Source organism: Theropithecus gelada, chromosome 19, assembly GCF_003255815.1.
Source record: "Theropithecus gelada isolate Dixy chromosome 19, Tgel_1.0, whole genome shotgun sequence".
In the NCBI taxonomy this organism is placed as follows: Eukaryota; Metazoa; Chordata; class Mammalia; order Primates; family Cercopithecidae; genus Theropithecus; species Theropithecus gelada.
The window spans coordinates 35,277,067-35,304,765 of NC_037687.1; the positions used below are offsets into that span (position 1 = coordinate 35,277,067).

General features: G+C 54.7%; 2 protein-coding genes across 2 annotated transcripts; both read left to right on the forward strand.

The window, feature by feature from the left end:
* Positions 1-626: 626 nt before the first annotated feature.
* On the forward strand, positions 627-9,672 carry LOC112612938 (zinc finger protein 324A). The gene is made up of 4 exons (XM_025367954.1): positions 627-1,075; positions 3,038-3,164; positions 3,585-3,701; positions 4,886-9,672. The coding sequence occupies exons 2-4, from the start codon at positions 3,044-3,046 to the stop codon at positions 6,307-6,309; spliced, it is 1,662 nt and encodes a 553-aa protein (XP_025223739.1). The 5' UTR covers positions 627-1,075; positions 3,038-3,043; the 3' UTR covers positions 6,310-9,672.
* Positions 9,673-10,126: 454 nt separating this feature from the next.
* ZNF446 (zinc finger protein 446) lies at positions 10,127-15,474 on the forward strand. Its single transcript, XM_025367956.1, has 7 exons — positions 10,127-10,739; positions 11,444-11,825; positions 11,902-12,091; positions 12,352-12,446; positions 13,903-13,987; positions 14,179-14,268; positions 14,425-15,474. Exons 2-7 carry the CDS (start codon positions 11,484-11,486, stop codon positions 14,973-14,975), a joined length of 1,353 nt encoding a protein of 450 aa, XP_025223741.1. The 5' UTR covers positions 10,127-10,739; positions 11,444-11,483; the 3' UTR covers positions 14,976-15,474.
* The last annotated feature ends 12,225 nt before the right edge of the window (positions 15,475-27,699 follow it).

Genomic DNA, 27,699 nt, shown 5'->3' on the forward strand with positions numbered 1-27,699 from the left:
ACCTGAGGTCAGGAGTTCAAGACCAGCCTGGCCAACATGGTGAAATTCCGTCTCTACTAAAAATAAAAAAATTAGCCAGGCGCGGTGGCGCGCACCTGTGATCCCAGCTACTAGGGAGGCTGAGGCGGGAGGATCACTGGAACCTGGAGGCAGAGGTTGCAGTGAGCCGAGATCGTGCCACTGCACTCCAGCATGGACAACAGAATAAGACCCTGTGGGGGGGAAAAAAAAAAAAAAAGACACTTAAATGGGTCCCAAGAAAAAAGGAAAAAAGAATCAATATTGTGATGTGTAGGGCAAGACAAGAACTAGATGGTCTAAGGACAAGCAAGGCTGGGGAAGTACCTTCTGCCCATCCAAATTACAAGGAAAACAGATGCTTTGGGCAAGAGTCCAAGAACAATCACAGACTTGAGGCAAATGTAGGGTTACGGGCTGAGAATTCTTGGTGTAAAGGTTGAAAAACTGACCTTAAACCTTTACGGGACACTGACACAGAGAGGTCAAACCCGCGCCCAGGATGCACATCAGTGACAGGCTGAGCTGGGAAGGTAACCCGGAGCTCCAGGCATCGGCGCCTCCACCTACACCTGCCCTACCCGGTGCGTTTTCTCCTCCGTGCTGCCTGCTGGTGGTGCTTTCTGGAACCTCGGCAGTTTCTGCTTTTGCACCTGCAGGGTTTAGTCTCGGGCTGCTTGGGAGGACACCGGGAATGCAGAAGGCAGGACTACACACCGGGCGAGTGCACCAGCGCCACCAAACCCCTGAAAACCCGAGGCCGCCGCGCGACTCCATTTCCCAACGCCCCGCGCGGCGGGGGCTTGGGCGTTGCCAAGGAGACCGGCAGTGGCCCCGCCTCCACGCAGGGAAACGGGCGGGAACCACATGACCCGGAAGGCTGTGCGCAAGCGTCCGCGGCGCGCATTGGGCCAATGAGAACCGAAGGGCTGGAGTTCCGGCGGTGGGACTGTCATTGGCCGCCCGCGTCAGGCCATACCGGTGGTCTGTGCTGGGGCCCGCGGGTCGGGGCCAGTTTCCAGGAGGTTCCCGGGGCCCGAGGCTGGCGGCGAGGAAGGTACTGGCTGAGGGTTCGCGTCGGGCCCGCCCTGCGCACGCGTCGTGACCAAGGGCGCCGGCCACCGGCCGCGCCCCCAAGCCTCTGTTTCTCAGAGTGCGTTGTGGGCGTCCCGGGGACTGTCGGGCCGCGGCGGGAGCCATGCGCTCTCCCACGGTGCGGCAGGCCAGGAGGCTGCGCGCTGGGCGTTCCACGTCCCTGACTGGCGGGGAGGCTGAGGCGCGGGGCGGCCCTGGGACGCTGCGGGCGGGGATGGCGGTGCCGGGTGGTTCACTCCTTTCTTCGCTCCCAGCTGCGGGTTCCGCTGGCGGCGGCGGCGCTGACAAGCCCGCGCCGGGGAGGCAGGGGAGTCCCGGCTCCCACAGACCGCGCCCCCACGGAGGGAGGCCGCTTCCTAGACCTCGCCTCGTTGTCTTTCCTCTCCCCGTCCTGGGGGGTTGCGGGGGTCAGTGCAAACCCCTGTGTCCAGGGCACCGGTGGGCTCCCGACTTCCGGCAGTCAGAGGGCTGAGGTCCTGAAGGAAGCTCCGAGGGGAGAGTCCTGCGTGTGCAAAACCTGGGAGGGGAGCCGGAGCCCAGGAGCTTCTGGGACTGAGCGCTCTCGATGTGGAGCTGGGGGAGAGGGGACGTGTGTGGCTGCAGTAGCAGGCGAGGAGGTGGGTTTTTTCTCGGGGGCGTCGGGTTTTGAACAGAATCAGGACATCCTCTGAGTTGGGGTTTTAAAACGGTTCCACCGTTTGTTGCGTGGAGAACAGACATGCCAGGGGTGTCGGCATGAAGGGAAGAACCGACTGCCACAGTCTGGGCAGCAGTGGAGGTGAGCGGCCAGGTGAATTCTGGTGGATCTGCGGATGCATCAGGTGTGGGCTGTTTGAAGAACGAACTGCTCCATGTTGTTCACCCTGAGCGCCTGGAAGAAGGGAGCTGCTGTAGACAGGAGAATTGAAGGGAAAGCAGGTTTCCTTTAGGGGGAAAGCTCAGGAGTCTGGGATGTCCCAGGTTGGTCATGTCACCGGACCTGACGTTGTTGGTGTCCTGGGCTGAGGACAGGGCCTATGAACTGGACTAAGGAATGGGTAGGGACTCAGCCAGGTGTGGGCAGTTAGGCTTGAGGGTGAAGAAGACCAGCTGGGATGACTGGGGCTATTGGGAAGAGCCTAGCACCCAGCTGAGGAGGGAAGGGTGGCAACAGAGGGGAAGAAAGAGAGGGGACACCGTGGAAAGAGGAAGGGATTCAGTTCCTGTGTTCACAGGTTCTTGGGGCTGCTCCCCTGTGGCGACTGGTGAAAATCATCCAGTCCCTCAGGTTGGATGAGCAGCCTGGAAATGTCTGGCAAGCAGGCTCAGCAGGGGAGGGTCCCAGTGATGGGTATGCCTGGGAAGCCCCAGCTGGGACTTACAGAGTTTCTTGTTCCAAGAGCAGGAAAGGTGCATCTGGTCATGCTGAATCATGAGTGGATACCTGGGGCTGCCCTTGGTGTGGCAGCTGAGGGCTCAGCCAGGGCTTGCTCTAGTTTGCTTGTGTATGGCGTGGCCAGTGGGGAGGCCAAGAAGGCATCTGGGGTCTGGTCAGGGAGGGCAGAGGGGAGGGTTCCCAGACATGTGAGGGAAGTGCCATCTGAAGATGGTGGGGGCAGAACCCAGGGAAGGAGGGTGAGTGTCTGAGGGACATCATGGGAGGTGGCTATTGGGATGGGGAGCTTGGTCCTGGCTCACAGCCATACCTTAAACCAAGCTTGTCCAGCCCACGGCCCAGGATGGCTTTGAATGCAGCCCAGAACAAGTTCATAAACTTTCTTAAAACATGAGATGTTTTTGCAAAATTTTTTTTCTAGCTCATCAGCTGTCATTAGTGTATTTTATGTGTTGCCCAAGACAATTCTTCCAGTGTGGCCCAGGGAAGCCAAAAGATTGGATAACCCAGCCTTAGACCATGCCTGTCTCCTCCTCCCTGCTCTTTTAGGACCAGATGGCCTTCGAGGATGTGGCTGTGTACTTCTCCCAGGAGGAGTGGGGGCTCCTGGACACAGCCCAGAGGGCCCTGTACCGCCGTGTGATGCTGGACAACTTTGCACTTGTGGCCTCGCTGGGTAAGGTCCTGGATACTCTATGAAACGGGCAAATTGATGAGAAGCTGACTATCCGGGACTGCCCCTCACCTCCCTGGTGGCTGATGAGCAGGCCCATACCTTGCAGCCAGGGGTCATGTGGAATAGGGGTCTGGTCCTGTAGACATGCAGTCTGGTTGGCTCAACCACTTCCTTTGGCCCTGTCCGGCTGTGGCTTCTCCAGGCCTGGGCTCAGTCCCCTTCCTTTGGTGCTCTGGGCACAGTTGCTGCCTTGGGGTGAGTGAGCTATTCCTGTGAGCCCCTTGCCCTGTGCCATCTTTAGATTCTCCTGTTGCACAGATGACATTTTCTGTTTCCACGAAGCCCTGACTCCTGCCCTCTGTTTGGAGGTCGGTTGTCTTGAGCTGGGGCTGGACTCTAACCTGTACCTCCTCCTCACAGGACTCTCCACCTCTCGACCTCGTGTGGTCATCCAGCTTGAGCGTGGCGAGGAGCCCTGGGTTCCCAGCGGAACGGACACGATCCTGTCCAGGAACACCTACAGGAGGCGCAACCCTGGTGAGTGGGAGCTCAGGGGGGGTGAACTCGGGAGCAACCTGTGGCCACGCCTCTGTCCCTGCTTCCCAGACTCCCCAGAAGCACCCTCCTCACCTGCCTCCCACCTGATTCCCTTCCCTTCTGTCATCAGCGCCTCCTGGAGGCTGCAGCCTTAGCTGCCCTTGAGGGTGGCGCTCCAAGGGCACAGGAGCTGGGTTGGCACAGAAGGGTACTCAGGCTGTGGTGAGACCATCTCAGAGTCCTGCCATCAGCTGGGCTGGCCTCAGACCCTCCATGGCTAGTCACTGCCATAATTTTTTTTTTTTTTGAGACAGTCTTGCTCTGTCGCCCAGGCTGGAGCGCAGTGGCGCGATCTTGGCTCACTGCAAGCTCCGCCTCCCGGGTTCACGCCATTCTCCTGCCTCAGCCTCCCGAGTAGCTGGGCCTACAGGCACCCGCCACAGCACCCGGCTAATTTTTTGTATTTTTAGTAGAGACGGGGTTTCACCGTGTTAGCCAGGATGGTCTGGATCTCCTGACCTCGTGATCTGCCCGTCTCGGCCTCCCAAAGTGCTGGGATTACAGGCGTGAGCCACCGCGCCCGGCGTCACTGCCATAATTAATAGGTCATATCTTTCACCCATCATTCATCTTTGTGTTCAGCAAACGTTTCCTGAGTGCTCACAGTGGCCAGGCCCATTCCAGGCAATGTAGGCACAGCCTCAATCAGGATGATCCTAGTCCTGCTTTTCTGGGGCTCCTGGTGTGGTGGGAGAGGGAGGCAGTAAGCAGGATTCAGGAGTATAGAGCACTGGATGGAAGTCATTGCACGAGCAGGTTGGGGAGTGGGTGCCTGAGCCGGGGGGACCATAGGTGAGCAATGGACAGGAGATGGGCGGAATAGCCAGTGTGGAGATGTATGTGGCATACAGCAGCCGCTCAGTTTTCTCAGCTTCACATCCCGGGTGTCTGGGGGCTGCCGTCTTGCTCATGGGAGTCCCCAGTGTAGTCAGTGCCACACCTGTCAGGGCAGATGGTTCCTTCAAACCCCAGTCCTCTCCTGGAGGGCCGGCCTCGCCTCTACTTTTCCCCTAAGCTTTTGTGTCAGCCCCCCTGCCCCGGTTCCTTCTTGCCTGTCCACTCAACCTGCCCTGGTCCTCTCCTAACCAGGATGCCCCCGGCAACCACCGTTTCTCTGCCTTTAGGTTCCTGGAGTGTGGCAGAGGATGGAGATGTTTCTGGAGAATGGCCACGAGCTTTCCCAGATACCCCACCTGGGATGACTACTAGCATCTTCCCAGTTGCCAGTGCCTACCACAGTGTAAAAAGCCTGCAGCGACAACGGGGTGCCTCCCCATCTCGGGAGAGAAAACCCACAGGGGTGTCGGTGATCTACTGGGAGAGACTCCTGCTAGGCTCGGGCAGTGGGCAAGCCAGCGTCAGCCTGCGACTGACCTCCCCGCTTAGGCCTCCTGAGGGCGGCCAGCTTAGGGAAAAGACCCTCACAGAGCACCCGGTGCCTGGGAGGCGGCCCAGGACCCCTGAGCGGCAGAAGCCATGTGCACAGGAGGTCCCTGGGAGAGCCTTCGGGAATGCCCCGGATCTGGAGGCCGCCAGCGGTCGAGGGCATCATGGAATGGGTCCGACTTGGCAGGAGCCTCAGAGACTCCTCGGTGGTCAGGAACCTTCCACCTGGGATGAGCTGGGCGAGGCTCTCCCCGCTGGGGAGAAGTCCTTCGAATGCAGGGCGTGCAGCAAAGTGTTCGTGAAGAGCTCCGACCTCCTCAAGCACCTACGCACCCACACCGGGGAGCGGCCCTACGAGTGCGCCCAGTGCGGCAAGGCCTTCAGCCAGACGTCGCACCTGACGCAGCACCAGCGCATCCACAGCGGCGAGACGCCCTACGCCTGCCCCGTGTGCGGCAAGGCCTTCCGGCACAGCTCCTCACTGGTGCGGCACCAGCGCATCCACACGGCCGAGAAGTCCTTCAGCTGCTCCGAGTGCGGCAAGGCCTTCAGCCATGGCTCCAACCTCAGCCAGCACCGCAAGATCCACGCGGGCGGGCGTCCCTATGCCTGCGCACAGTGTGGCCGCCGCTTCTGCCGCAACTCGCACCTGATCCAGCACGAGCGTACGCACACGGGCGAGAAGCCCTTCGTGTGCGCGCTCTGTGGTGCCGCCTTCAGCCAGGGCTCCTCGCTCTTTAAGCACCAGCGCGTGCACACAGGCGAGAAGCCCTTCGCCTGCCCACAGTGCGGCCGCGCCTTTAGCCACAGCTCCAACCTCACCCAGCACCAGCTCCTGCACACGGGCGAGCGGCCCTTCCGCTGTGGGGACTGTGGCAAGGCCTTCGCCAAGGGCGCTGTGCTGCTGAGCCACCGGCGCATTCACACGGGCGAGAAGCCCTTCGTGTGCACGCAGTGTGGCCGCGCCTTCCGTGAGCGCCCGGCCCTCTTCCACCACCAGAGGATCCATACCGGCGAGAAGCCCGTCCGGCGATCCAGGGCCAGCTTGCACCCCCAGGCCAGGTCTGTTTCCGCGACATCACCAGAAGGTGCGCCAGGGAAGGAAACCGAGCCCACTCCCGCCTCGGGCCCAGCCGCAGTCTCGGAGCCAGGGGAGGTCTGAGGTCACAGGTTGCAGCCCTGGCCTTGTGTGAATCCCGTCCACAGCTAAAGGGCATATGTCCTCTGCAGATCCACAGCAGAGAAAAAGCCTCGTGCTTGCTAGTCAGGGCTTTGGCTGTGATTTCTTTTGCACTTGGGGACAGGATTTGCCAGTTCACCCACAGATCACACCTCCATCCCCAAAGAGGTAGCACTACAGAAGCCTCATGGGGAGGATGTGGTGGCTGAACTCTAGTGGGGCCGAGACTATTCAGAGCCCGTAGGAGGTGGACAGTCACAGCACTGCACTGTGGTGCTGCTTCGTGTGTTGACAGTGGGTGCTAAGGTGAGGGGGATGCGGGCATGGGTTGGGGGTGGCCTAGAGAAACTTATGACAGCTGCATACAAACTGGCTGCTGGATAGATGCCCACTGAGGGTATTCTCAACCCACCACTGCCTCTGTTCATCCAAGGCTTCCTAGAGGCCAGCCTAGCAGACAAGAGACCACAAGGGACTGGGGATCAGGGTGTGGGCTCTCAGTGTCAGCCACCTCCTCTGGGAAAAGAAAAGGTTTGGGTCCACTGAACATCATGTTTGCAGACGCTGACAGGTGGGGTCCTAATGAGAGCCAACACATGCTCACTGCCAGCTCCCGTCCTGAGTGCTGGGAAATTTCTCCTGAAGCCCTGTGAGATGGCTGCTGTGGCTGGTATCCTGACTTGGAAGATGAGGAAACTGACACAAAGGGGAAGGTGAGTTTCCCATGGCACACAGTGGAGTCGGTACCCAAGTCCGTGTGGACTGATCCAGCATCCAGATGCCTCATCTCCTGGGCTGCACTCTGGTTGGTCAGGTATGAGGGCCTGGCCTGGCTTCACACACATAGCCGACTCAGGAGAGGGATGCCCATGGGGGAACATGTGACTCTCAGCTTTGGAAGGACAGAGCTAGGATGATGGCTTTCCAGTGGCACTCGTTCAGGTGTTCGCCCAAGTCTCAGCTTGGCCAAGGCCTGTCACTGACTCGCTTACCAAAGTCGATGTGATGAGGAGCCTTTACACCTGAGGGGATGATGTTAACTTCAGACAAGATGGAGCTGCTCATTTTTGCTGGGTGTGGTGGCCACTTCCCCCCCCAGCCCCTGTCTCACCTTACCCCCATTATCCCTCCTCATTTGGAGGCTGGACAGAGAGCTGAATAGGAAGGACTTGCTATTACCTAAGGCCATGTGTGACACCCTCCTGAGGACCTCCCCACCCCAGTATAATGGCCCTGCATGGCCGGGACAGGAGGGTGGACTGGGGGCCATTTGCTTCCTGTGGCCTTCAGCAGACCAGGCCGTGTCCCTACCTGGAGCCTCACCTCCAAGCAAATTCATGTTCTCCTTAATGGAAAAAAAAAAAAACAAAAAAGAAAAAACCGACTAGCTTCTGCAACTCGGAATAGGTGTTGCAGTTTCCTGTACAGCAGTTGGGACCTCCAGAGCATAGCCTCTTGTCCCTACTCCAGAGCATGGTGGTTTTCAATAACAGTTCAAAGAGCTTCTCTGATAAAGGTTTCTTTTTAAACGTGTGTGAACGGTAGCAACCTGACACCCATTTCACCCTCATACAATGCAGATGGTATTGAACATACCCTGACATGCCATCAGCGTTTGTCGTCGTCACAGAAGTTCCTGGACTTGGCTTCAACCTGGGTACCCTCAAGAGGCCACAGAGTAGCGATGCAGCCTGTCTGCGGCCCAGGGAGGGAGTGGGATACCTGTATCCTTTTCAGGGCCAGAGTTGGGTTGTGGGAGCCAGGAGCTCGATGAAATGGGATAGAGTGGGGCTGCCTGGAGCAGCAGCTGGGCTAGGAGACGAGTCCTGGTGGATCCTGGCGATGGGAGGATGGTAGGTGGAGAAACCAAGGCAGGGCCGTGTCCCTTCTGCTGCTGAGATAGAGGGCGTGGCCATGTGGTGACCCTGCAAGGCTGCCTCCAGACCAGTGGGCACTCCATCCCATCTTCCAAAATCTTGCAGCTATCCTGCCCTATACACAAAGAGCAGACTCAGGCCCCACTTACTTGATATTGGGGCCAGATTCTTCCATCTGTGAGGAGACACAGAGGACCCAGCTCCCCCGGAGCCTGCAAGACTTGGGCCACCAGAATCCCAGTAGGTCCCTGAACCATTGTCGCCCACTAAGTCTGCAGAGCTGTGAAATGCAGACAATAACCCTTCCCTGCCTGAAAGAGCACTTTTCTGGGGGAGCCCATGGGAGTCAGGAGCAAAAGCATCTGTCAAGTAGATACCCAGAGAGTTACATGAAATCATTTCTGTGCCTTTGATAGATGCTTCTTGAACAAAGTTTCTGCCCTGAGCCCGCCTGACCCCTCAGGCTGGGCTCAGTGCCCTACCTTGTCTTCCCACCAGCCTCCTCCCTCCATCAGGCTCCTTTCCGTATCTGCTTGTGCCCCTGTTGTCCCTCAGTTTGTCCACCCTCTTCCAATCTCCCCCTCCCCAAACCCATGACTGGTCAGTGGCCCCCAGCCTAGGCTCCCACCTCCACGCAGGTCTTGGCCCCTCAGCTGACCTCCCTCCAACCTCCCTCTCTGCTCTTACTTTTGAGTAGGTAGTGACTGTAAAAGTATCCCTGGGCTTCTAGGTCAAAAGGTCAGACTGAACACTTGCATCTCAGTGGGCTCAGAAATCCACTGAAACCACAGAGGGGAGTATTTAAAACACATAAACCCACAAGTATGAGGATGGTGAAAGAGGAGTCAGGAGCAATGGCATGCCTAAGCTAGACATGGATGAGAGCTGTCACTACGTTAGGGAAGGCCAAATACTTCGTGGCGACTTGGGGAAGTGGAGAGCGTTCCCACCAGGCTGACTCCAGAACTGCAGAAGGCTGAGAACCAGCAGCCCAGAGACGGGAGACCTATAACAAAGCTGCCTGGGGAACAGCTACTGAAGAAGCCCTTAACGCCCCACTGCTCTCCCCCACCTGGTGGAGGGTGAAAGTTTATTTGTTTTCTGAGACTACGCATAGTCCCAGAGAAAAGACCTAAGCACCTCATCCCCGAAAACAACCTGAGGCCGCCTCTGGAAAGCTCCGAGTTGACAGGTCTTACCCACGCACATGCTCAGTGCTTCCAATCAGCGATTAAGGCCATTGCTTTTCATCCGGAGCAGGCAGCGGGGATTCCCAGGTATCCAAAGAAACCAAAACAGGCGGTGTAATTTAGGACTGAATAATTAATGGCTCGGCCACTTTAAGTGTGGAAGCAAATCTGAACCCACAGATACAGAAAACTAACACTTATTGGGAGACACTAGTGTCACCCTGTCTAGTTCTGCTCCCCAAATTAAATAAAAGGGAAATAAACAGTTGAGCACGTCCCATCAGCCTGGAGGGAAACTTCCGCCCCCAACTTTGTAGGACTGACATCTGAAGACGTCAGAGACTGCGGTCACAACCGTCGGTACCTCCTCAGGGCGCTTAACGGGGCAAAGAAGGCCCTCGCACCCTCCCGCCGGGAGAAAGCCCAGGCGCAGGGTGGTCCTCCACACCACCGCCTCTCCCGGGACCACTTGGAAGCAAGCGCCAGCGAACTACTCGACCCAGGACACCACTGGGCCGCCACTTCCAGCCTCTTCGGAAGTCGAGGCAACGCGCCTGAGGGTTGCCATGGGAACAGCTGGAGGCGGCCGGATATGCCCTGTTTTCTGGAGGCTGCCCGCGGAAATGGCGTGGGAGCGGCGAGGGCCAAGCAGGCGCCCCCTCTGATTGGGTAAAACCTCTGCCTCTCCCCTCACCTGCCAATAGGAACCGGTCCACTGTACAGACGCGCGGGTTTACAGCATGGAGAGCTGCTCCCAGGGCGGAGGGAGTCCATATAACGCGGACTCTGCGGCACCTCCTAGAGGAACAGAGCGCCTCTCAGGCCTCAAAGGCTGCTGCAAATGCTAGTCCGCGGGCCACGGCCGCGCCTGTCTTGCGGACGCTCATGGGAAACGTAGTTCAAAGGGCGTGGGTGGTGCCTTCGGTGCAGGCGAGAGATTGGTCGGCGCGGCGTCGCCGGGGCAACTCCCGGCTAAGGCTCCCGCGTTGCGCGGCGCCGCTTCCGGGAAGCGGCCTCCCAGCAACGGCTCCGGGGTAGAGGTGAGCGCAGGCTGCCAGAGGCGGCGCAGCCGTTCCACCCCGTGGGAGGGTTTGGGGCCGCCCTCGGGCCTGCACAGTCCTGCTCTCGGCGCCCTGGGGGCCCGCCCACCTCCCGACAGGCCCCGCGCGTTGGCTCAGCCTTCACACGGGCCTTCCCTCCCCCTCAACACCGCTCCGGGGGGCCGGCCCGGGCACGTCCTCTTGGAACACCTCCCTCTTGCCTTCCCCTTTGGGAAACAGACCCCGAAGTTCGAGCATCCCTCGGATAGGCCGGGTATCAGGCCTGGTCTCTCAGGCCAGTCCAGGTGGGCGTGTTTCACTCCAGACCCTCAGGGCCGGGATGCTGTGGCCATCCCTCGACTCACGCAACGTGGAGCGTTGGCCCCGGTTTTCTTGGCGTTTGCCTTTCGTTTTTACATGCACGGGCCCCGGCAGTGAGAGTCATCCACGGTTCGCTGTGGTCAGCGAGCACGGTGTCCACATCGGCCCTTGCCTTGCCCCATAGGCCCCACGTGACCCCTCCCCAGAGCCAGTCCTAAGGGAGGTCCCACCCAGTCAACATCCCCGAGATTGTGGAGGGAGACTTGCCCCCCTACTTTACAGCCTGGCTCCACCTTCTAGCCCCTGCCTCCCTGGACCACTCTCCTCCCACCTCGGCTAGGCACTGTCTGTGGCTCCTCAGCGTGGCCCTGGAACTCTGATGACTGTCCTGCTCCACCTCTTTACCGTCATCTTCCAGCAGTCACCTATTGGACCTGTTTGCAATTTCCGGGAAGCTCCTTGGACACCTTGCGTCCAAGCATTTGTCCCCGAGACTTCCTCCTGCCCTCATTTGCCATCATTGTTTAGCTCCTGTGACCCTCCTCCTTCCATGAAGCTTTCTTGGCTTTACCTCCTCTGGCCTCAGAGTACACTTGGTCCTGGTCTCAGCTCCCTGGGCGGGGCCTGGTGTCTGCCTTTCCCTGGCCAGATTCTCTTGACTGACATTCTGACCCTTCCTTTTCTGTAGGCCCATCTTGACGATTCCAAGACCACCCCCTTGAGCAAAAATGCCATCCCCTCTGGGTCCCCCATGCCTGCCCCTCATGGACCCAGAGACTGCCCTCGAGGAGCCTGAGACTGCCCGCCTCCGCTTCCGAGGGTTCCGCTACCAGGAGGTGGCAGGTCCCCGAGAAGCCCTGGCCCGGCTGCGTGAGCTGTGTCGCCAGTGGCTGCAGCCTGAGGCACACTCCAAGGAGCAGATGCTGGAGATGCTGGTGCTGGAGCAGTTTCTGGGCACACTGCCTCCCGAGATCCAGGCCTGGGTGCGCGGTCAGCGGCCAGGCAGTCCTGAGGAGGCCGCTGCCCTAGTCGAAGGACTACAGCATGACCCTGGGCAACTGTTGGGCTGGGTGAGTGTGGCTGGCATCAGCTTCTTGGAGGGATAGACCCTGGCTAGAACCCTTTTGACTTATTTCTTCTCCTCAGATCACAGCCCACATCCTGAAGCAGGAGGCGCTCCCTGCAGCTCAGAAAACAGAGGAACCATTGGGGAGCCCCCACCCCTCAGGGACAGTGGAGTCCCCTGGAGAGGGTCCCCAGGACACCAGAATAGAGGGGTCTGTCCAGCTCAGCTGCAGTGTGAAGGAGGAGCCCAATGTCGATGGACAGGAAATGGGTGAGATTGGGGTCCACCCGGGATGGAAGGTTCCTGGAGGAAGCGTGGACACTCCTGGCTAGGGTGGGAGTCCCAGGAGAGGTTGTGTCAAGGCCGGGACTCCTGAAATGAATGTGGATGTCCCTGTCTGGGATGGGGCCCTGGGAGGCAGGAGCCAAGGGCTGGCTACGTGCCATGTCACACAGCAGAGGATTTCCTTGTCTGCCATGGCTCATGTGGGCAGCCCCTGACACCACCTTTCCATCTGCCCCACTTTTCAGCATCCTCCAGCCCTCCACTTGCAGTGCAGTCCCCTGAGGGGCACCATGGACACCAAGAAGCAGCCTCCACATCCTTCCACCCTCCCAGGATTCAGGTGAGCGCTCCAGGTGGGAAGTGTAGGCCCCAGGTGTGGGAAGGGAGTGTCCCCATGGCTGCCCTCTGCCCGGTGGTTTTCCAGGCTCCTTGGCTAGTGACTCTTTGCTGCCCAGAAGTGGAGTGTGTAACAGCTGTACCCCTCCACAGGCCCTGGGGCAGAGGGACAGACTGGTGATCTATTATTGAAAAGGATTTGGGGCTGGACATGGTGGCTCACACCTGTAATCCTAGCACTTTGGGAGGCCGAGGTGGGTGGATCACCTGAGGTCAGGAGTTTGAGGCCAGCCTGGCCAACATGGTGAAACCCCATCTCTACTAAAAATACAAAAATTAGCCAGAAGTGGTGGCAGGCGCCTGTAATCCCAGCTTCTAGGGAGGATGAGGCAAAACAATCTCTTGAACCCAGGAGGCAGAGGTTGCAGTGAGCCGAGATCGCACCACTGCGCTCCAGCCTGGGCAACAAGAGCAAAACTGTGTGTCAAAAACAAAAAAAAAAAGGATTTGGGCCTCAAGCCATGAAAATGCAGTTTAGAGTGGCTGGAACTGGTGGGCTTGGCTTCCTCACCTCCGGAGAAATCAGGTGGGAGGTTTGCTGCTCCCAGAAGTCCTGAGCCAGAACCTGGGGATTTGAACGTTTGCGTGTAGCTGGGGAGGAGACAAGATGACCAGCTGTGGCAGGACTCCCCCACACCTGAGACCAGATGGAGACACTCTTCCTGGGACATGCCCAAAGTCCCTTCTCTCCCAGGGGTTTCCTCAGAGGCCACCTGTTGGCCCTGGAAGCTCAGCTTGAGGCCCCTGCTACCTGGATCACTTGGTTCCCAAGTGTGGGCAACAAGGCCTTTTCCTCTCCCAGCTCCTCTGCTTCTAATAGCTCCACTGGGAGCTTCAGCAGCATTGCTGGTTGAGATGTGTTTCAAGGCTGAGAAGTCCTTCCAGGCTCCCTCCACAGCCCCATGGCACAATCAGAAAGTGAGTCAGGGTGGGTAGGCTGCACTTCCCACAGTGTCCTCACGTCCAGCCAGCACCATCTCTGGCTGTGGCTCCTCACAGCTGCCACCTTCCTGCGCCTGGACTTGCCACAGCTTGTCCCTCAGGATGATTTTCCCAACCCAGCAAAGCCCCAGATGGTGGGACTCAGGAGGCAAGGAGGGCTGACCCCCAAGCAGGGAGTTCATTCCTTGATAAACTCACTCAGGTCCCTGTAATGCTGCCAGGCCCTCCCTCTCAGCAGGGTGGGGTAGTGGAGGGGGATGAGAGCTAGCAGCCGCACTGGTCAGGTGATCTGAAAGAGGACCCTAGCACTTAACAAACACCCACCTCGAGATCATTCTCAGCAGGAGGGGCAGATGAGGGATAGGTAACCTACTGACTCCCCCGGGTAGTAAGAATGTGAACCAGATAGGGCAGGGGAGGAGTAGAAGGACACCTACAGTGATGGGCCACATCCGCAGGAGGAGTGGGGGCTGCTGGACCGGTCACAGAAGGAACTGTACTGGGATACGATGCTGGAGAAGTACGGCACAGTGGTCTCCCTGGGTGAGGACCAGCCAGCCCCACCCCGCCCCTGTCCCTGGGGCCTGCACCCACCCTAGCTGGGCAGGGACTCTCTGCTACCAGCCCTACCCAGCTCTCCCACCTTCCAAAGGAACACCCTGTCTCCTGCTAGAACCCACCCCACCCCTCCTTCATGCAAAACCTGCGCCTAACTGTGCCCCCCACCCGGGCAGGGTTACCGCCCCACCAGCCAGAGGCACAGGCCCAGTCAGAGCTGGGGATGCTGCTCATGGGGACAGGCGTCTGCAGAAGCCTGCGCTCAGGTGAGTGCCCCACACCATCCAGCCTGAATCACCCCTCCTGTATGGGTGGGACCTGAGCCACCCACTCTTGGGGGGATGGGAGCTTGTGCCACAGCCACAAGCCTGAGGGAGGGGGTGCCAAGTGCCGGAACTCACCTGCTTTGCCCCTGCCCCCAGGAAATGAGAGTGAGGGTCCACCCGGCTGCCCAGAGGCCCAGCCGCCCCAGGGCCCAGGGCCTGCAGCCTGGGAGGGCCTGCCTGAGGCCACCACTCCTGCCCCCACTACACGCCCAGGGACACCACCAGTGCCCACTCAGCCCACACCCACAGAGACGAGACTGGAGCCGGGTACCACCCCTAGGAAGCCCTACACGTGCGAGCAGTGTGGCCGCGGCTTTGACTGGAAGTCAGTGTTCGTCATCCACCACCGGACACACACGAGTGGGCCAGGTGCGCAGTCCCCAGGGCTAGCCGCCGGGGAAGGCACTGAGAAGCCACCGCAAGGGGAGCTGGCCTTTCCGCGCCATCCCCGACATTCACTCGCAGGCCCCCGGAGCTACCCATGTGAGGAGTGCGGGTGCAGCTTCAGCTGGAAGTCGCAGCTGGTCATCCATCGCAAGGGCCACACGGGCCAGCGGCGCCACTTCTGCAGTGACTGTGGCCGCGCCTTCGACTGGAAGTCGCAGCTGGTCATCCACCGCAAGGGCCACCGGCCGGAGGCTCCATGAGCAGCCACATGGCGCAGTCACTCGGGGCCTCGCTGTTCTCGCGGCCTGGATGCAGCCTCTGGGGCACCAGTAGAAGACTCTGGAGGCAGAAGGGGATGCCGGAGTGAACAGGGGGTCCTAAGCCAGTTCCCTGCCCCTGGTCTGGTCTCCCCCAAAAGACCTGGGTGCAAGGAAAAGGAGCTGCTCCCTCCCTCCTTGCCCCCGCCTCCTGGAGGGAGGTCTGAGTTCCTTTCTGTGGGTGACCAGTGCCTGTGGGGTGACTGCCAAGCACCAGGCTCCCTCCCTCCCCGCGACATGGCCCTGGGATGACAACACTCCCTCTCTGGGACCTCCTTGCCTCAGGTGGGTGTTCACAAACTGTGCCTTCCCACCCCTCTGTGCAGAGGCTGGGCCTGAGGTTTCAGTGTGGAGGGCAGAAGACCCTGGAAAGCCCAGTTGGCTTCCGTTTCTCCTGCTCCGTGTGTGTGAGAATTTTAACATAAATTCCACTTTCATAATACAGAGTTTCTGAATAAGAATCCTGATTTCTGGCTTCTGCTGGTTGGGAAATAGGCAGTTTGCTGTCTCTGCCCAGTAGCTGGAGCCACAGGGCAGTTGGTCCCAGAATGGCCCCAGAACCCAGGTCCCCAGCCTCCCTTGCTCCTTAGCCGTCCACATCACTCACCAGCCTCACTGGCCTTGGAACTCATCAGTCCCAGCTTGAGTAGACACAAAGGGGATTTCCTTTCCAAGCACGGCTGGACAAGGGGGACCTCTGAGAAGAGGGGCTGCAAGCAGGTGTTGGCAAGGCCATGGTTACTTCCAGGTCAGGTCGCACCCTCCATAGTTAGCTGGTCGTGCAGCAGGAGGGCAAAGGATCAGCTCCCTGGGAAGCACCGGATCTCTGGGCAGTCACTGGGGACTCGCCAGTGCACTGTATTAGTTTCTCGTTGCTGCTTTAACAAATTTGGTAGCTTGAAACAACAGATTTATTCTCATAGTCTGAAGGTCAGAACTCTGACATGGGTCCCACTGGGCTAAAATCAAGGTTTTAACAGGACTGGTTCCTCTTGAAGGCTCTAGGAGAGAATCATCTGTTTTGTTGCCTTTTCCATCTTCTAGTCAGCCCACGTTCCTTTTGTTTTTTCTTGGTCCCTTCCTCCGTCTTCAAAGCCAGCCATGAGTGGTCACATCTTCTTTAGGCTGCTAGCTCTCTGGCACCAGTCGATCTTTTGGTCTCCTTCTCTTAAGGACCCTCATCATACCTTGTCCCCTACCTGCACGCTTAGTCACACCTGCAGGATCCCTTTTGCTGTATGAGATGTTCACGGCTTCTGGGGATTGCAATGGGGAATCCTTGGGCCCCTTGATTCAGCACTCTCCTTCCTACTCTGAAAACAAGGGGCATTTTCACAGGGGATGGTTTCAGAAAACAGGTGCCCTCTCGGAAGGAGCCCTCGCCAGCTGCTGGTTTATGCACAAGTTACAGGTGGATATTGAGGGGAGCTGCAACTGTGGTTACCCCAGGAGGGGCTCCCTGGGACAGGGGGCAGGAACCCTGCTGCAGCCTGAAGCTGCAAGAGCAAGGCTCTCCTCAGAGGCCTATCTTCCCCATCCCCTTTTCTGAGGACCTTCTAACCCATTGCTCCCGTGCTCAGGCCTCCGAAAGCAGGGCCAGTTTGGAGATGGAGCTGTGGGTGGGTGATCTGTGAGCAAGCAGGAGGCGAGAGCTGTGCTGGGGACAGAGAGGAAGAGGACACAGCAGTACCCAGGGGCTCCAGCCAGGCCCCAGCCCCAGAAGGGAGAGCCAGGGTATAGAAGGCTGTGAAAGGGCCAGATCATGCAGGCAGGAAACGCTGCAGGGGGTGAGGGTGGTTTTTTTTGTTTGTTTGTTTTTTTGTTTTGAGACGGAGTCTCGCTCTGTCGCCCAGGCTGGAGTGCAGTGGCCGGATCTCAGCTCACTGCAAGCTCCGCCTCCCGGGTTCATGCCATTCTCCTGCCTCAGCCTCCCGAGTAGCTGGGACCACAGGCGCCCGCCACCTCGCCCGGCTAGTTTTTTTGCATTTTTTAGTAGAGACGGGGTTTCACCATGTTCGCCAGGATGGTCTCGATCTCCTGACCTCGTGATCCGCCCGTCTCGGCCTCCCAAAGTGCTGGGACTACAGGCTTGAGCCACCGCGCCCGGCCGAGGGTGGTTTTTTAATAAACTTTTTCACATTTAGAAGTAATTTATGCTCACTTAGAAAAATCTGAAATATACAAGATGGCACAGAAGATCGTGAAAATGGCCCCTAATTCAACTGTCTCATGGCAGTGCTTACTCTAGAAGTTTACACATCGAAGTGTTTGAATGTAAAGTTTCTTGTAAGGCAACTTACGTTGTTTCACTTCGGGAGACCAGGAGTTCAAGACCAATGTGGGCAACATGGTGAGACCCTGTCTCCAAAAAGAAAAATTAAAAATAATAGGCTGGGCGTGGTGGCTCATGCCTATATTCCCAGCACTTTGGGAGACCAAGGCAGGTGGATCACTTGGAGTTTGATACCAGCCCGGCCAACATGGTGAAACCTCGACTGTACTAAAAAAAAATACAAAAATTAGCCAGGCGTGGTGACAGGTGCCTGTAGTCCCAGTTACTTGGGAGGCTGAGGCACAAGAATCACTTGAACCTGGGAGGCAGAGGCTGCAGTGAGCCAAGATGGCACCACTGCACTGCAGCCTGGGTGACAGAGCGAGACCATGTCTCAATAATAATAATAATAATAATTAGCCAGGCATAGTGGTGCATACCTGTAGTCCCAGCTACTAGGGAGACTGAGGTGGGAGAATCACTTGAGCCCAGGAGGTTAAGGCTGCAGTGAGCTCTGATAACACCACTGCACTCCAGCCTGGGCAACAGGATGAGACCCTGTCTGGAAAAAAAATATGGAAATGGGAGACGGAAGGGTAGGTCAGAGGGATGATGGATAAAGTAACCATAAACATTCAAAATAGGAGAGAGACGACCCCACCCTATGGAATGCTTCACAAATGTGTGTTTACCCTCGCACAGGGGCCATGCTGGCCGTTCCAGTTATAGTATACGTGCTATAGAAGTGAGCAAGCACTTAACCTTTTTTTTTCATGCCTGGATGAATCTTCCATTTTCTGGCTAGCACCATCATCTCTACCAAGACCAAAGAATTTCTTGTTCCCTCCTCACCCCACGGTACACAGTCCTATGATTAATTCTCTTGAGTAAACAGTTGGATACTACTGTGGCTATTTCTGTAGGATAAATTGCTCAAAATGGGATTGGTGAGTTACAGGGAACATGAGATTTATTTTTGCCTTAAAACAGCAAAAATTTATTGTGCAATTCTGGAGACCAGAAGTTAGACACCATCTCACCAAGCTAATCCCAAGGTGTTGGCAGGGGCTGAGCACAGTGGTTCACCCCTGTAATCCCAGCACTTTGAGAGGCTGAGGCAGGAGGATCACTTGAGGCCAAGAGTTTGAGACCAGCCTGGGCAACAGAGTGAGATCCCGTCTCTACAAAAAAAAAAACACAATTAAAATTTTTTAGCTGGGTGTGGTGGTGCACAGCTGTAGTCCCAGCTATTTGGGAGGCTGAAGCAGGAGGATCACTTGAGTCCACGAGGTTGAGGCTACAGTGAGCCAAGATCTCATCACTGCACTCCAGCCTGGACAACAGGGCGAGACTCTATCTCAAAAAAAAAAAAAAAAGCATTGGCAGGGTTGCATTCCTTCTGTAAACACTAGGGGGAAAATTGTTCTGTGGCTCATGGCCCCTTCCCCCATGTGGTGGCTCACACCTGTAATCCCAGAACTTTGGGAGGCCAAGGTGGGCAGACTGCTTGAGCCCAAGAGTTCAAGACCAGCCTGGGCAACATAGCAAGACCCTGACTCTACTTTTTTTCAATAAAAATTTTTTTAAAAATTTAAAAAGCCAATCAGCCAATTTTCTCCAAGTTAATCTATAAAGTAAATGAAACACAAGTAAAATATACCACATTTCATCTGGGTGCAGTGGTTCACTCCTGTAATCCCAGCACTTTGGGAGGCCAAGACGGGGAGATTGCTTGAGCCCAGGAATTCAAGACCAACTTGGGCAACATGGTGAAACTCCATCCCTAGTAAAAATACAAAAAGTAGCCAGGTGTGGTGGTGCACACCTGTTGTCCCAACTACTCAAGCGGCTGAGGCAGGAGGATCACCTGAGCCTTGAAAGGCAGAGGCTGTAGTGAGCCATGATCGTGCCAGCCTGAGCAACAGAGTGAGACCCTGTCTCAAAAAAATGAAACACATTTTATATGATCTAAAAAAAAGATTCTAAAATGCATGTGGAAAAGTCCAAGAATTGCTGAGACAATTTGGAAAAATATGACAAGTAGGGAAGAATTGTCATATTGTAAATGAAAACACTTAAGTTACATAATATTAAAATAGTGTGGTGGCCGGGCGCGGTGGCTCAAGCCTGTAATCCCAGCACTTTGGGAGGCCGAGGCGGGCGGATCACGAGGTCAGGAGATCGAGACCATCCTGGCTAACACGGTGAAACCCCGTCTCTACTAAAAAATACAAAAAAAAACTAGCCGGGCGAGGTGGCGGGCGCCTGTAATCCCAGCTGCTCGGGAGGCTGAGGCAGGAGAATGGCGTGAACCCGGGAAGCAGAGATTGCAGTGAGCTGAGATCGTGCCACTGCACTCCAGCCTGGGTGACAGAGTGAGACTCCATCTCAAAAAAAACAAAAAAAAAAATATTGTGGTACTGGCAGGGGAGTGGAGAACTAGGTCAATCTAGGAACAGACCTTCTAGAACTTGATATACATGAAATGACTCAACTGATCAGTGAAGACAAGGTGGACGTTCACTGAATATTGGCGAACAACTGAACTCCCCATACAAAAGAAAATGGATTTCCACTTTACACACACTCAAAATTAAATTCCAGATTAAATATTAGGATATTTTAAATGATGTTTTCAATATTTTTTTTTTGGTAGAGACAGGGTCTTAATATGTTAGTCTAGTGTCAAACTCCTAGCCTCAAGCAATCCTCCCTTCTCTACTTCTCAAAGTGCTGGGATTACAGGCTGAGCCACTGCACCCAGCCTGATAGTTATTTTTAAATATCAGGAAAATGTAAAACTTTGTTTTGTTTTTTGTTTGTTTTGAGACAGAGTCTCGCTCTGTCACCCAGGGTGAAGTGCCGTCGTGCGCACGTGGCTCACTGCAGCCTTGACCTGGGCACAAGCAGTTCTCTCACCTCAGCCTCCTGAGTAGCTGGGACCACAGGCACCTGCCACCACACTCAGCTAACTTGCTTTTTTTTTTTTTTTTTTTGAGACAGAGTCTTACTCTGTCACCCAGGCTGGAGTGCAGTGGTGTGATCTCGGCTCACTGCAACCTCTGACTCCTGGGTTCAAGTGATCCTCCTGCCTCAGCCTTCTGAGTAGCTGAGACTACAGGCATGTGCCACCACGCCTGGCTAACTTTTTGTATTTTTAGTAGAGACAGGTTTCACTGTGTTAGCCAGGATGGTCTCGATCTCCTGACCTCATAATCCACCCACCTCGGCCTCCCAAAGTGCTGGGATTACAGGCGTGAGCCACCGTGCCTGGCCCACACTCAGCTAACTTTCGTTGTGTGTGTTTTTGTTTTTGTTTTGTTTTGTTTTGAGAGATGAGGTCTCGCCATGTTGCCCAAGCTGAAAGTAAAAATTTTATGACCTCAAGAGTTGAAAATGATTTCTTAAATAATAACAAAAAGTAAACAGACCACTAAAACCCTGCCAATAACAAGTATTGGTTAGGCGGTGCAGAACAGGACCTGTGAATTTGATGAGTTACCACTCCTGTGATTTGATTATGTCGTGTGGCATAGATGTCCTTGTTTTGTTTTGTTTTGTTTTGTTGATACAGGGTCTCATTTTGTTGCCCAGGCTGGAGTGCAGTGGTGAAACTGGGGGGAAAAGAAAGATCAGACTGTTACTGTGTCTGTGTAGAAAGAAGCAGACATAAGAGACTCCATTTTGTTCTGTACTAAGAGAAATTCTTCTGCCTTGAGATGCTGTTCATCTGTCACCCTAGCCCCAACCCTGTGCTGGCAGAGACATGTGCTGTACTGACTCAAGGTTTAATGGATTTAGGGCTGTGCAGGATGTGCTTTGTTAAACAAGTGCTTGAAGGCAGTATGCTTGTTAAAAGTACACAATACACTGCGGAAGGGAGGTCCTCTGCCTAGGAAAGCCAGGTATTGTCCAAGCTTTCTCCTCATGTGATAGCCTGAGATACGGCCTCGTGGGAAGGGAAAGACCTGACCGTCCAGTCCCCCAGCTCCACCCAGTAAAGTGTCTGTGCTGAGGAGGATTAGTGGAAGAGGAAGGCCTCCTTGCAGTTGAGATAAGAGGAAGGCATCTGTCTCCTGCTCCTCCCTGGGCAATGGAATGTCTTGGTGTAAAACCCGATTGTATGTTCTATTTACTGAGATAGGAGAAAACCGCCTTAAGGCTGGAGGTGAGCCCTGCTAGCGGCAATACTGCTCTTTAATGCACGGAGATGTTTGTATACGTGCACATCAAGGCTCGGCAACTTTACTTAAATTTATTAATGACACAGAGACCTTTGTTCACATGTCTTCCTGCTGACCCTCTCCCCACCATTACCCTATTGTTCTGCCACATCCCCCTCTCTGAGGGAACTCAGACCAGTGCCTGCGCAGTGCGGGTCCTCCATATGCTAAGCGCCAGTCCGCTGGGCCCACTGTTCTTTTTCTATACTTTGTCTCTGTGTCTTATTTCTTTTCTGAGTCTCTCGTCCCACCTGACGAGAATACTCACAGGTATGGAGGGGCTGGCCACCCCTTCAGAAACCATAGGTCACTGCAACCCGGAACTCCTAGTCTCAAGCAATCTGTCCACCTCTACCTCACGACTAAAGAAACAGCTGATAAGTTTAATAAATCGAACTTAAATCTCTATGAAAAGACAGTGTAAAAATAAATAAAAGATAAGCAAAATATTGGAGGAAAACATGAACCAAAAAAAAAAAAAACTCAACAAACCCAGAAGGTATTTTTAACTACAAATAAGTCCAGGCGCGGTGGCTCACACCTGTAATCCCAGCACCTTGAGAGGCCAAGGCAAGGGGATCACTTGAGGTCAGGAGTTCAAGACCAGCCTGGCCAACATGGTGAAACCCTGTCTCTAGTAAAAATATAAAAATTAGCCAGCCCTGGTGGTAGGCGCCTGTAATCCCAGCTACTCAGGTGGCTGAGGCAGGAGAATCGCTTGAACCCGGGAGGTGGAGGTTGCAGTGAGCTGAGATCACATCACTGCACTCCAGCCTGGGTGACAAAGCAAGACTCCATCTCAAAAAATAATAAATATGAATAGGACTAAAACACGATAGAAACATGGAGAAAGGCTATAAGGCAGGAATACATATCAGAAGAAACTGGGCTGATGAACTAGAAAGAAAACATGCTTAGCATTACATGCCTAGCAGTAATCAGAGAAACCCCAGCACTACGAGGGCAGGGCTTCACCTGCCTTACTCGTGGCCACACACCCTGTTCCTAGCACTGTTTGGTATTCACAGCATTGTCAACAAACAAGATACACATCAATATAACATGATGGATTTCTCAGCCTTCAAAATAGCAATTAAAAACCCTTCCATTTAAAAAAAAAAAGGCATAAACGTGACTCTGATTAAAAAAAAAAAAGGAAAAAAAGGCCGAGCGCAGTGGCTCATGCCTGTACTCTGGGAGGCCGAGGCAGGTAGATCATGAGGTCAGGAGATCGAGACCATCCTGGCTAACACAGTGAAACCCCGTCTCTACTAAAAATACAAAACATTAGCCGGGTGTGGTGGCGGCGCCTGTAGTCCCAGCTACTCGGGAGGCTGAGGCAGGAGAATGGCGTGAACCCGGGAGGTGGAGCTTGCAGTGAGCCGAGATGGCGCCACTGTACTCCAGCCTGGGTGACAAAGCAAGACTCTGTCAAAAAATAAAAAATAAAAACAAAAAAAAACCCCGCCAATAACAAGTATTGGTGAGGAAGTGAATACCAGGCCCTGTGTATATGATGAGCTATTGAAACTGCCTTTGCAAAATTATGACTAAGCAAAAGAGATATGACTAAATCAGTTCCATCTTGCTTCTAACCTCGAAGCTGTCCTAGTTCATTCGTGGGCGTAGGCTGAACTAACTTTGGGAGAAACTTACAGTTCATAACTATATGGTTTATAATTTAAAACAAAGAGGATAACAGCCCTTTCCCAAAGCAGACCTCCTTGCCTGGGGACTAGACGGCCTTTGTAGGACTCACATTAGCCACAAGATTAGAAATGATGGTTTAGGAGTCATGCAGCTGGAGGCTCCAAGATTCTGACCCTCCCTAAACTGCTCCTAAGATCAGTGCTTGGGATAGTTTGCAGACCCTGCGCTTGATGGACCAGCTGGCCCCACCCAGATCCATAACCTGGCTCATCTGAGTCCCCCAGGAACAGACTCCCCACAAGAACACAGCTTCGACTCCCTGTGATTTCATCCCTGACCAGTCAGCACTCCTGGTTCACTGGCTCCCAGCCCACCAAGTTGTCCTTAAGAACTCTGCTCCCTGGCCGGGCGCGGTAGCTCAAGCCTGTAATCCCAGCACTTTGGGAGACGGAGACGGGCGGATCACGAGGTCAGGAGATCGAGACCATCCTGGCTAACACGATGAAACCCCGTCTCTACTAAAAAAAATACAAAAAAACTAGCCAGGCGAGGTGGCAGGCGCCTGTAGTCCCAGCTACTCGGGAGGCTGAGGCAGGAGAATGGCGTAAACCCGGGAGGCAGAACTTGCAGTGAGCCGAGATCGCGCCACTGCACTCCAGCCTGGGCAACAGAGCGAGACTCTGTCTCAAAAAAACAAACAAAAACAAAAAAAAAAAACTGCGCCCTGAATGCTCGGGGAGACTGATTTGAGTAATAATAAAACCCTTGTCTCCTGCACAGCTGGCTCTGCGTGAATTACCCTTTCTCTACTGTAATTCCCCCGGCTTGAGAAATCAGCTGTGTCTAGGCAGCAGGAAAGGTGAATCCACTGGGCAGTTACACTGTTGCTCCTGTGATTGGATTATGTCAGATGGCATGGTTGCCCTTTTTTCATTTTTTTTTTTCTTTTTTTAGACAGTCTTGCTGTCACTCAAGCCGGAGTGTGGTGGCGCGATCTTGGCTGACTGAAACCTCTGCCTCCCAGGTTCAAGCAATTCTTGTGCCTCCGTCTCCCAAGAAGCTGGAGTACAGGCATGCGCCACCATGCCTGGCCTTGGCCTCCCAAAGTGCTGGGATTACAGGCATGAGCCACCTCACCAGCTGTAGTTTTGTTTTCTTGAGACAGAGTCTCACTCTGTCACCCAGGCTGGAGCAAAGTGGTAGAGTCATAGCTCCCTGCAACCTAGAACTCCTGGGTTCAAGTGATCCTCCCATTTCAGCCTAGCCAGTAGCTAGGACTTCAAGCACCTGACACCACGCCTGGCCTTTTTTTTTGAGACAGAGTCTTGCTATACTGTCCAGGATGGTCTCAAATTTCTGGCCTCAAGTCATCCTCCTGCCTCAGCCTTCCAAAGCTCTCAGATTAGAGGCATGAGCCACCACACCTGGCCCCATAGCTGACCTTAAAATAGGAGATTATATGATTATCTGGGGGTGTGGGGGGGCTGATCTAGCTACATGATCCCTTTTAAAGCATGGAGCTCTTGGCGGACACCGTGGCTCACACCTGTAATCCCAGCACTTTTGAGAGGCCGAGGTGGTCGGATCACCGGAGGTCTGTAATTCGAGACCAGCCTCGCCAACAGGGCGAAAACCTATTTCTGCTAAAAATACAAAAATTAGCCAGGCGTGGTGGTGCATGCCTGTAATCCCAGCTACTTGGGAGGCTGAGGCAGGAGAATTGCTTGAACCTGGGAGGCGGAAGTTGAAGTGAGTCGAGATCATGCCACTGCACTGTAGCCTGGGTGACAGAGCAAGACTCTGTCTTGGAAAAAAAAAAAAATACAAAAATTAGGCCGAGCATGGTGGCTCACTCCTGTAATCCCAGCACTCTGGGAGGTCGAGGCGGACAGATCATGAGGTCAGGAGATTGAGACCATCCTAGCCAACACGGTGAAACCCCGTCTCTACTAAAAATACAAAAATTAGCCAGGTGTGGTGGCGGGCGCCTGTAATCCCAGCTACTCGGGAGGCTGAGGCAGAAGAATCGCTTGAACCTGGGAGGCAGAGGTTGCAGTGAGCCGAGATCGTGCCACCACACTCCAGCCTGGCAACAGAGCACGACCATCTCCAAAAAAAAAGAAAAAAGGAAAAAGAGGCTGGGTGCGCTGGCTCACACCTGTAATCTCAGCACTTTCGGAGGCTGAGGCGGGCAGATCACTTGAGATCAGGAGTTCAAGACCAGCCTGGCCAATGTGGTGAAACCCTGTCTTTACTAGAAATACAAAAAATTAGCCAGGTGTGGTGGCGTGTGCCTGTAATCCTAAATACTCAGGAGGCTGAGGCAGGAGAATGGCGTGAACCCGGGAGGCGGAGGTTGTAGTGAGCTGAGCTCGCACGTCTGCACTCCATCCTGGGCAACAGAGCAAGACTCTGTCTCAGAAAAAGAGAAATGCCTAGAAATAAATATGAAAAGACTAAGTGGAGAAACCAAAACTCTACTGAGGGTCATAAAACAGACCAGACCGAAGGCAGAGACATAGTCATCCAAAGCAGAAGTCGCTAATCATTCAAGCCTGTTTGCATTTGTCCCTTCTTGCTTGTCCCCCTGAATGCTACCAAGGGGGACCTAGACAGGAAGACTTGGGCAGGTTCGGAACCTGAAACGTCTGTGAATAAAGTGCGAAGACAGAGCATGTGAGGAGAGACTCCGCTGGGTCCCCCAGTGGCCAACAACCTCCACACCTTTTCCCCACTTCCGCCGCCCAGCCCAGGAAACCAAGGGACCACAGACAGGCCACGGTGGGGAGACACAGAAGGCAGGAGGCATACAGGGCCTCCACTCTGCCTAACCTCATGAGTGGTGGCCCCCTACATTGGTGCAACGTTGAATGAAGCAACCCTCTCTATATCAGACTCCAAACCCAGAACCAGGACACACAGTCTGTGTGAGTTTCCTCTGGCTGCTGTAACAAATTACCACAAACATAGTGGCTTAAAACCATATACATTTATCTTACAGTTCTGGAGTTCAGAAGTCCAAAGTGGGTCTCATGGGGCTAAACTAAAGATGACAGCAGGGCTACATGCCTTCTGGAGGCTCTAGGGAAGAATCTGTTTCCTTGACTTTCCCAGTTTCTTTTTTTTTTTGAGACAGAGTCTTGCTCTGTCGCCCAGGCTGGAGTGCAGTGGCGCCATCTCGGCTCACTGCAAGCTCCGCCTCCCGGGTTCACACCATTCTCCTGCCTCAGCCTCCCGAGTAGCTGGGACTACAGGCGCCCGCCACCACGCCCGGTTAGTTTTTTCTATTTTTTTTAGTAGAGACGGGGTTTCACCGTGTTAGCCAGGATGGTCTCGATCTCCGGACCTCGTGATCCACCCGTCTCCATCTCCCAAAGTGCTGGGATTACAGGCTTGAGCCACCGCGCCCGGCCCTACTTTCCCAGTTTCTAGCAGCTGTCTGCAACCCATTGGCTCATGGTCTTCTACTTGATCGTAGCCAAAAGACCAAGAAGCATGCTCCCTGTACTATCCTCAAAGCCAGCAACAGGCCAGGTGCGGTGGTTCACGCCTGTAATCTCAGCATTTTGGGAGGCCAAGGCAAGAGGATTGCTTGAAGCCACGAGTTCAAGACCAGCCTGGGCAACATGGTGAGAGACCCTAACTCTACAAAAATAATAAAATATTAGCCAGGTGTTGCAGCACAGGCCTGCAGTGCCAGCTACTCAGGAGGGTGAGGTGGGAGGATCACCTGAGCCCAGGAGATCAGGCCGCAGTGAGCTATGATCACACCACTGCACTTCAGCCTGGGTGAGACCTTGTCTCAAAAAAAAAAAAAAAAAAAAAAAAAAGCCAGCCATGCCAGGCCAAGTCCTTTCTCATGCTGTCATCTCTCTGGTTCTTCCTCGTCTGCCTCCCTCTTCCACTTATGAGGCCCGTTGTGATTATGTTGGATCCATCCAGATAATCAACAGCAGCTTCCCCATCTAAGGGTCAGCTGATTATCAGCCTTAATTCTCCTTTGCCATGGAAGCTAAAATATTCACAGGTTCCAGGGATTAGGACCTGGACACATCTGGGGTCATTATTCTGTTAAGCACACAACTCAACTGGCTTCTGCCCAGCTCTGGGAGAGATGACATTGAAGGGTCTGGGGTATGGGATTTGGACCAGCAAATGTCCAGTTTCCACCATCTCAATGCATTAAAGCAGTTCCATTATTTGACTAGAGAGCAGACACTCAATGCAGTGAGCCAACATCGTCCCACTGCACTCCAGCCTGGGCAACAAGAGCAAGACTCCATCTCAAAAAAAAAAAAAAAAAAAAAAAAAAGAATAAAGTGTGTGTCACCTGCCCCAGCACATCCACTCCACAATAGTCGAGTATGGGGTAGGACTCTGCCTGCTCATTTCACCCCAGGAGGCCAACCCTCCCGGATAGCCCAGGATATTTTTTGGGAAAAAAAAAAGGTGTTTTTCCATCTCCCCAAGATCCTCTTGAGTTCAACTAGACATTTCCTATATAAGTGTTTTGTTCTGCCTC

Excerpts from the sequence above, each read along its gene's own strand:
- LOC112612938 (XM_025367954.1), top strand. The coding sequence starts at position 3,044 with ATGGCCTTCGAGGATGTGGCTGTGTACTTCTCCCAGGAGGAGTGGGGG. Across the intron at positions 3,165-3,584 it reads TGCACTTGTGGCCTCGCTGG|GACTCTCCACCTCTCGACCT; the intron begins GTAAGGTCCTGG and ends TCCTCCTCACAG. Across the intron at positions 3,702-4,885 it reads CTACAGGAGGCGCAACCCTG|GTTCCTGGAGTGTGGCAGAG; the intron begins GTGAGTGGGAGC and ends CTCTGCCTTTAG.
- ZNF446 (XM_025367956.1), top strand. The coding sequence starts at position 11,484 with ATGCCATCCCCTCTGGGTCCCCCATGCCTGCCCCTCATGGACCCAGAG. Across the intron at positions 12,092-12,351 it reads TGTCGATGGACAGGAAATGG|CATCCTCCAGCCCTCCACTT; the intron begins GTGAGATTGGGG and ends CCCACTTTTCAG. Across the intron at positions 12,447-13,902 it reads TCCACCCTCCCAGGATTCAG|GAGGAGTGGGGGCTGCTGGA; the intron begins GTGAGCGCTCCA and ends CCACATCCGCAG.